At 34.5% G+C, this 9,977-nt stretch overlaps 1 protein-coding gene across 1 annotated transcript; it reads left to right on the forward strand.

Moving 5' to 3' along the window:
* Positions 1–619: 619 nt before the first annotated feature.
* LOC125220913 (transcription factor GTE7-like) lies at positions 620–1,124 on the forward strand. Its single transcript, XM_048123046.1, has 2 exons — positions 620–890; positions 972–1,124. Exons 1-2 carry the CDS (start codon positions 657–659, stop codon positions 1,122–1,124), a joined length of 387 nt encoding a protein of 128 aa, XP_047979003.1. The 5' UTR covers positions 620–656.
* The last annotated feature ends 8,853 nt before the right edge of the window (positions 1,125–9,977 follow it).

The following is a 9,977-nucleotide window of genomic DNA, read 5'->3' on the forward strand; positions in this document are numbered from 1 at the left end:
GTGCGCGAGCTCTGGTCGTCTTCCACGGCGGATGTGTCGGAGCGCATCGCCGGCATCGGTGTGAAGGAGCATGTATCCAGAATTTGATGCTATTCGACAGAGAGAGCTATTTGATGCTTTGCGAGAGACGTGATTCGATTGCTGGTCCAGAATTTGCTAGAAGCCTCGATTACTAGGTTTAATTACTTCCTAGTCTAATTCGCTTGCAATTCTTCCTCTGTAAAACTTGCTGTTGCCGATTTTATGAATTTTAATTAAGGTGAAATTTTACTGATTTCTGTAAAATAGAGGCATTTTGATACGTCTCTGTTTTTTTTTTTGCCTTGTAGTGCTTGTTGTGATGACTGTAGACTAAGTAGTTGTTTTTCCTTGATCATGATTTGATGAGTTGCTATTAACTTGTGTTTTTGCTATCAACATTTTTATGAGATTTTTGCTTCTGTTGCAACCATATTACCATATTTTTGCAGTAGATGATTCAATTGTATTGGATGTGAACTCATTTGAGAGATTGATTTTCCAATATTTGCTTTTGTTATAGGATTTGAACTTTTTGCAAGCTTAATTGTTGATTTGTTTATAGAATTGGAAGTATTATCAGGAATTGGATGTCAACAAAACTTGGATTTGGGTTGCAGAATTTACCCCAAGAGAAGATGCCTCAACTTGTACAGATAATCAGGAAGAGGGATGAGCATTTGGCACAGGATGGCGATGAAATTGAGCTTGATATTGAGGCTCTTGATACGGAGACGCTGTGGGAACTTGATCGGTTTGTGACCAATTGGAAGAAGATGGTGAGCAAGACAAAGCGGCAAGCGTTGATGATGAACAACAATCCAGCTGCTGGAGTTTCTATTCCCTCCAGTCCTGTTACTGATGCTGATGTGGTAAGTTTAATTTGCATCAAGATTTTTGTCTTTTTTGTGGTGTTTTCACTGTTTATTCATGTTGTTGGTAATGTTGTGTAGGGCGCATTGAGCGACAAGAATGATGATTGTGGCAAGATGATGAAAGAAAATGATGAAGAAGATGTAGATATTGATGACGATATGCCAGCAGCGAGCTTCCCTGCTGTGGAGATTGAGATTGAGAGAGAATGGTGTTGTTGGACAGGAGAATGATGGTAGAGGCAATGCCAGCAGTAGCTCAAGCAGTTCTGGCAGCTCAAGTAGCGATTCGTCATCCTCGAGTGGTATTGATACTTATTCTTCTTGCATTTCTACATTGTGTTAGGGGTGAAAGTATGGAAAACGGAAACAGAAACAGATGTTCATTCGTTTGAGCTTGTTTTTTACAGATTCTGATTCAGGGAGTTCCTCTGGTAGTGAGTCCGACGCAGATGATTGACCAATTTGATGATTGAACTTTTATTTGATGATTGAATTGGATGTCTGGCAGTTTTGTTTTTTTTCTTGCTTGAATGATTGATGTATGGATGATGATGGGGATGGAGATTCACCTAAATAATGAGAGTCCTGTTAACTGTGATATCTCAATTTTGAATTTTGTTTTAGTTGTTGACATTTGATATTTTGGCTATTGATATGTGAATTATTAGTGTTATTTTTTAGTTGTTGACATTCGATATTCTCGGTATTGATATGTCAATTGTAAGTGTTATTTTTTAGTTGTTGACATTTTAATACGAGTTGTTGACATTCGATATTTTCGGTATTGATATGTCAATTATAAGTGTTATTTGTTAGTTGTTGACATTTTAGTACGAGTTGTTGACATTCGATATTCTCGGTATTGATATGTCAATTGAAAGTGTTATTTTTTAGTTGTTGACATTTTAATACGAGTTGTTGACATTCGATATTTTCGGTATTGATATGTCAATTATAAGTGTTATTTGTTAGTTGTTGACATTTTAATACGAGTTGTTGACATTCGATATTCTCGATATTGATATGTGAATTATAAGTGTTATTTGTTAGTTGTTGACATTTTAATACGAGTTGTTGACATTCGATATTCTCGATATTGATATGTGAATTATAAGTGTTATTTGTTAGTTGTTGACATTTTAATACGAGTTGTTGACATTCGATATTATCGGTATTGATATGTGAATTGTAAGTATTACTATTTGTTAGTTGTTGACATTTTAATACGAGTTGTTGACATTAGATATTCTCGCTATTGATATGTGAATTATAAGTGTTATTTGTTGGTTATTGACATTTTAATACGAGTTGTTGACATTCGATATTATCGGTATTGATATGTGAATTGTAAGTATTATTTGTTAGTTGTTGACATTTTAATACGAGTTGTTGACATTCGATATTTTCGGTATTGATATGTGAATTATAATTGTTATTTTTTAGTTGTTGACATTTTAATAAGTGTTATTTTATTGAATGTTGAAGATTTGAAGATTTGAATGTTGAAAATTTGAAGATTTGAAGATTTGAATGTTGAAGATTTGAAGACTTTGCAGCTAGAGTTTTAGAGAGGATTTTAGAAAATGATTTCAAATACAATTTAATGAAAAGACAATTATACCCCCATGTTGACATAATGTGATAGTTGTTGACATTAAGTTAATCTTGTGAATTAGTGGCTGAGATTGCATCTCATTTCTCAATTATGCCCAAAAATCTCATCCTAACAAGACCATATATATATATATATATAGAGAGAGAGAGAGAGAGTCTCATTATCCACAAATCCACTCTTAAAGACCGAACCACCGAACCCTACCAAATTAGGGCTTTTAGATCTAGTTTTTTATGGATAAGATACAGAAATTTATAAATTATTTTCGCCTTCATCACGAACCTATTTTAATTCATCCGAAGGTAAATAAGTCATACTAACATGTTACGAAGATTTAACTTCGTTCCAGAATATATTACTTCATTCTAGTAGGTTTTTACTTCATTCCAGTACGTAAATGTGGTTTCGCCGTCGCGTGCCGTTCTTTCTCTCTACAATATCTATCACCACCGCCATGGCGCTAATATGGTTTAATAAACACATGGAATAATGTAATAAATTATTGGAATGAAGTATGTGTAGAAGCATTTGAAGTCCTACTGGAATGAAGTAAAAATCTTATCCAATGAAGTAATAACGTTTCTGAATGAAGTAATAAACTCACTTGAATAAATTGCATTTTAAAATGTTAATCAAGCAAAAACCCACGTCAATGAATTTGAATGAAGCATATGTTGAATCATTTCAAAACCTACTGGAAGCAAGTAAAAACATGTTGTAGTTTCAAGGTATTACGTACAGAATGAAGTAATAAACCTATACAATGAAGTAAAATGGGCTTGTAATGAAGCCGAAAAAATTTTCACAGCAGCACATCTCATCAAAAAAACTAGATCTAATGGCCCAGATTTGGTCTCTAGTTCGGTCTTTAAAATTGGTTCGACATTGATCACAACTCTCTCTCTCTCTCTCTCTCTCTATATATATATATATATATAGGTCCATGATCAATTGAGATTTTTTAGAGTAATTGAGAAATGAGATGCAATATCAGCCACTCATTTTCATTAAATGAGTGGTCCAGATTTTGCCACACAAAAAATATTTTTAAATTAATTTATTATGAAAGGGCAGAATGGTAATTCATATTTTAATTAGTGTTCTTCATTTTGTGTTTGGTGATCTGCGCGAGATATCTCTCTGAATTTGGGTGATTCCAAAAATCATCTAGATCCAAAATTAAAACTGATTATATGACAAATTATGCTAAATTGACGATCTCGATCGACAAGGTGGACTATTTATCTCCGTCGTCGCTAACATACGCCTACGGAGAGGAGCGGGCGGCGCTGGTGCATACTGCTGGGGTTTGGTGCCCCTTGCACAATGGAAGACTTGTACAAAACAAATAAATCAGATAAGGATCTATTTGACCGATTATGCGATTAATCAATTCACATGTTAAACAGATAATTGCATGCTAGAACGCAAATAATTCATGCTTAGAAAATATAAATCCTAAACATGATTTCTACGGTTTAGGGTTACCGATTTGATTCTCCAAAGAATCGACGATTGCTCGCGCCTTCTCCACGTGATGATCTTCAATACTAGACCACGGATCTTCTCTCTGGTTCCCGAACTGTATCTCGATATCAGGGTGGGCTGATCTTATCAAAATACTAGGATAAATAAAGAAGACAGAAGAAATCCTTTTGGGAATAGGAGAAGAATTCGAAATTCTCCACAGCTGGAGATTTTCGAAAATTACAAGAAGTAAAATTGTGATTATTCTGTCTCCTTTATTCTCCTATTTATATTAAGTTCCTTGGGCCCAGACAGGAATCTATATAAGGTTTTGGATATGGGCTCTCCCAATTAGCTTTTTACTAATTAAATTGAACCCACAATTTAATATAAGCTTATATTGGAATATTACGAGCAGCCACTACAGAAGTAATATTGCACTCCCCATCCAAATCCGAAATTACAAGTAATCCGGGTTTCCATTATTTATATTATTTATTTCCCGCGCTTAAGATATAAATATCCATTAATTAATTGAAGTCTGCTATGGACTTAATTAATTAACATCTTATTAATTCCAAGAATGGACTTAGCAAGAAACACTTATTTATTATTCATAGAGTAATAAAACTCCAACTGGCTAGTTTTCCGAATAATAAAACCTTGTTCGAGCTCCTCTTGAGGACATTATCAAACGAGACTCACCTCGCGCACGATTCAACATAATAGCAATCCTAGCACCGCTAGATATTAATCACCACTACCCAATATATCAGGATTATTGGGTTGCGAAAAACTCGCACCATTTGATAAGTCAAAGTAGTGCATAATCAATACCGTATGCTCAATGCTAACGTATGTAGATTAAGAAATAGTTATTTATCAAGACCTAGTCTTTCAGTAGATAGCATAAAGACACGTCTTGCTGTTAGATCCATTCAGTGCTATACCACACCAACGTCATCTTATTTCAGAAAGGCTTAGAAATAATCGGACAGACATTGCAACCTTTCACGATAGGTAGTCTAAGCCTATCTGGGTTGTGAAACTTTTCTTTGTCTTTTGTAAAGCATTGCATAGAACCGATTGTGTTACCTTAAAGTGGACGACGCCCACAACCAGTCTACTAAGCAAAAGACTTAGACTTTGTTTGCTTCTTATACATTCAAATGTTTATAAAACATCTTCTAAATGCACAAGCAAACACAATGTAATAATATACTGATTCTATTCGTGCGAAACTGCTCGAATAATACTGAATCGGGTTAAAAGTGAATTATAGAGTTTTACGTATACAAGCAAGATTCTATTTGAGCGAAACATGCTCGAAACATGCTTTTTAGTATACCAAACCTAACAATCTCCCACTTATACTCAAAACATGCTTTCGAGTATACCCACTGCCAAAAACTCTCCCACTTATACACAAAGCAGGTCTTGGTACTAGATATATCGAACCACCATTCATTTCACATCATGTTTGAACATGTTGCCACAAAGGCATTTTATGTGAAAAATCTGCTTGGTTGTTCTCTGATCATATCTTTTCCACCATAATGTCTTTGCTGCGTACTTGATCTTTAATTAATTTCATCTCTCTATGTGATTGCTTAGCTTTATTAGCTCGTGTGTCCCTTGAGTTAGCCTTCACTAGAGTCATACTCCAAATGTAATACTCATAGGCATACTCAAACTTACGATTAAAGCTATTAGGAAGATACTCCTAAGGTAAACACATATTCAGAGGATGACTTACTCGATCACTGATTAGTCATAAAACTAAGTCAGTGTAACCCCAAGGACATTACATGAATGACTGGTAAACTAGAATATAACAATTAGTCTTTTTCAAGCACTATGGTATATTCTTTACCTCAATCAAAGTCCTTTGCCATGGTTAATATGATATATGCTTGTCATGCATAAACACAACTAATATCAAACTTAGTACACATTATAGCATACATGAGACAACTATCTCCGAAACTAGTCTCATAATTCTTGATCTCACTAAGCGTCAAACGACACTTGACTAGAAACAAGACAATTCCATCTTGAAAGTTATAAACCTTTTCATGGAATATCTAATGCTAAAATGTTCCAAGCAATGTGTAGATATAGGATTCCTAAGAGAATCTCAACATTATTTCTAGCAATCTTAAAAGGACTTAGATGCTAAGAATGTAATTAGTTTCTCTTAAATCCTTTATCTTAAACTGGGCAGACAACCAGTTTCCTACGCCAGATGCCAATCTTAGTTGTTTGCAACTTTTGTAGATTTCATCATCGTAGAGTACCAATAATACCATATGTAATGCACTTTCAACTTCCTTGTGCTTACAACACTGTTAAGGACACAAGTCAAATTCTAAATATTTGACAATTTCGATAAAACACATATACTCTGATTTAGATGCTTGCCTAAGACCACGAGGTCTATATTAGCTTCCAATCATGCATTTCTTGCCCTTAATTACATATCCATTAGAATGTTCTAGTAGATGATTTCCTCAAGACTTCTATTTATAGAAGGCTGTCTTGACAATCATAATACATACATTCTAATTTATGTAAGTTCTAATAGACAATATGATCGAATAAATCCTGGCACAACGATAGCGAGAAGAGAATTCTCTTTGGGCATAACCCATTGTCATTGTCTAGCCATTTGAGATCCACATTTACACTTGCAAAGATACTTGCTCCCACTGACTGACACAGCCTGTAGGTAGTATTGCAAGTCTTGTAAAATATGTTGTCTATCTTAGATTGTAATATGGAATCTATCATCTTTCAAAGATGGTTATCCAAATTAACCAATACTACATTGTAGTTAAAGGGATTATGTTCAAGTTAATCTAAGACTGAGTCTTACGACACTCTTAGACCCATGAACTTGTTGTGTTCCAGTGGAACGCTCCCACTACGACATGGTTCTTACAATCTTAGGTACTGAAGTTGATTTTATTAGTGCAAAAGTTTCTAATGGTATGACTTCTTGGTAATGTGGAAAATCCGATATCTCTCTCTTTATTTTGAGAGTCATCACGCTGTTAGGCTTGTAGTTCATCTCATGATCTTCATACAAGAATTATATCTTTGAAGATTACAGAACTTATAATCTTACATCATTTGGGACAAACCTTAAAACATGCCTCAGTACACAACTCCAATTTCTTGGACACTTTTCCAACACGTGTTGGAACAACTGTTAGAGTTTGTATACTAGAAATCACGTTTCGAGTGATTGAATACTGTAAAACTCTTATTTTATTTTCCAATAAATAAAACATATTATTTTTTGTCATAATGTTGTTATGTTTTACATTTAATGAATGTTAATGCATGTTTAAATGTATAAGTTAACTTAACAAAGTCTAAGTCTTTGTTTTAGTAGACCGGTTGTGGGCGTCGTCCACTTTAAGGTAATACGGTCAGTTCTAAACAAAGAAAAAGATGAATTTCACAACCTAGATGGAATTTGACTATCCATCGAGAAAGGTTGCAATGTCAGTCCGCATATTTCTAAGCCTTACTAAAATAAGATGACATTGGTGTGATATAGCACTGAACGGATCTAACAGCAAGACTTGCCTTAGGCTATCTACTGAAAGGCGAGGTCTTGATAAATATTTATTTCTTAATCAATGTAGGTTAGCATTGAGCATACGGTATTGATTATGCACTACTTTGACTTATCAAATGGTGCGGGTTTTTCGTAACCCAATAATCCTGATATATTGGGTAGTGGTGATCAATATCTAGCGGTGCTAGGATTGCTATTATATTGAATCGTGCGCGAGGTGAGTCTCGTTTGATAATGTCCTCAAGAGGAGCGCGAAACAAGGTTTTATTATTCGGAACCTAGCTAGTTGGAGTGTGATTACTCTATGAATAATAAATAAGCGTTTCATGCTAAGTCCACTCTTGGAATTAATAAGAAGTTAATTAATTAAGTCAATAGCAGACATTAATTAATTAATGGATATTTTAATCTTAAGCACGGGAAATGAAAGTTAAACGGAAACCCGGATTACTTGTAATTTCGGATTTGGATGGGGAGAGTTCAATATTACTTCTATAGTGGCTGCTCGTAATATTCCAATTATAACTTATATTAAATTGTGGGTTCAATTTAATTAGTAAAAAGTAAATTGGATGAGCCCATATCCAAAACCTTCCATAGATCCCTGTCTGGGCCCAAAAGGAACTTAATATAAATAGGAGAATAAAGGAGACAAAAAAACACAATTTTTCATTATTGTAATTTTCGAAAATTCCCCTCCCCAGCTGAGGAGATTTTCGAATTCCTCTCCTATTCCAAAAAGGATTTCTTCTGTCTTCTTTATTTAAGTCCTAGTATTCTAGTAAGATCAGCCCACACTGATATTGGGATACAGTTCGGGAACCAGAGAGAAGATTTGTGGTCTAGTACTCAAAGCATCACGTGGAGAAGAAGCTAGCCATCTTCAATTCTTTGGAGAATTAATTAGGTATTTTTCTGCTCCGTAGAAAAGCATGTTTTAGGTTTCAATATTCTTAAAGCATGATTAATTCAAGTTATGAGCATGATACATGTGATAATTACGCAAATAGGTTTTGTCTAAATAATCTGCTAAATAGATCTGATTATTATGTGACTGTTATTTCTTGGACACTTTTCCAACACGTGTTGGAACAACATTACACCTTGAGATGTGCTAGACTAGAGACGCTCTAGTCCACAACTCGTGTTTTGTAGAAGGTACTGATGTTGGTAGTTTCTTTAATGTTTATCCCATCAATGATAAGATCTTAATGAGTACAACTCGTCACTTAATCAAAATTGTCTTAGAAAGACTTCGATTCCTTCTTAGATAACTATCCCATTCATTAGATGAATGCTTGGATTCGTTAATGGAGATTAAACTCCCACTACTGATCATAACCCTTTGCTCGTCTCCTTATGGTGTAAACCATTGAGACTTGCTAGTCTTTCTATGTTGCACTTCTATAAGTATTCTGAATCTCTTGAAAAATCAAATGATTCTAACTCATAGTGCATCAAATAGACTTTCTCAACTCTCAAGCTATTTAACGAAATGTTAAAATCTTGATAGTCTAGATCAGTTCGAACAATTGCTAAGTATTTTCTTGGCCTTAAGACTAAGAGCCATAAATACCTTATCATTCAATAATTAAGAAGTTGATGTGTTGTTGAATACTCAACCATGTCGCACTTATATTATTTTAATACTATGATGCCTTAAGCATCAACCATAAAACAATAACTTAGCAGAATAGCTCCCACTGCAACAAAAACCTAACTGGATCAAGATCTCTTACTTAGAAGTTGCATTGTCATGTAAGTCATTGTCCTTCTTTAAAAGAGGTCAATCCAACTTACAAAGCATCTTCACTCGCTTAAAACAAACTTTGATGACAATTCAGGCTCTCCCATTTCCATATCTAGTCTTTTGTTCAAATGAACTAGGACTTAGGAAAAATGCACCCTTTATGAATTTGTCATCTATCATGTTACTTTCCTCTAACAGTAATATAACGACTATTATTCTGAAGATTTTCTACTTTTCAGTTAAACCTTCTTGTAGCCATTTCTTATTACTCTAGGCGATGACTTGTGTCAGAAACTATTTGAGTGATCAAAAGATCCTCAAAAACATTCTGTCACTCTAGGATATTCCAATCGAATCATCTTGACAGATTCTATTGATATCCATCTTTCATCGTCATTAACCAAGACTTGTCGAGCTACTTAAAGGAAAATAGCTTGACCTTATTCCTCAAAGAACTTGTCAAGTGCATGCATAATGCATTCTCGAACATTCTTCGTGGAATTATGTCGAGGAATTGGAGGACATGAATCATTGAGTATAAACTCCAAGCTTTCAGCGATGAGAATCATATCCATTTTCGTTTCCGGTCTACTTAATTTAGGCATTCGAGTTTACTTTCTTTAAGGATCGCAGACAAATATTGAATGACATAATGAAGATTTGGCA

Source organism: Salvia hispanica, chromosome 4 (assembly GCF_023119035.1).
Source record: "Salvia hispanica cultivar TCC Black 2014 chromosome 4, UniMelb_Shisp_WGS_1.0, whole genome shotgun sequence".
Lineage (NCBI taxonomy): Eukaryota > Viridiplantae > Streptophyta > Magnoliopsida > Lamiales > Lamiaceae > Salvia > Salvia hispanica.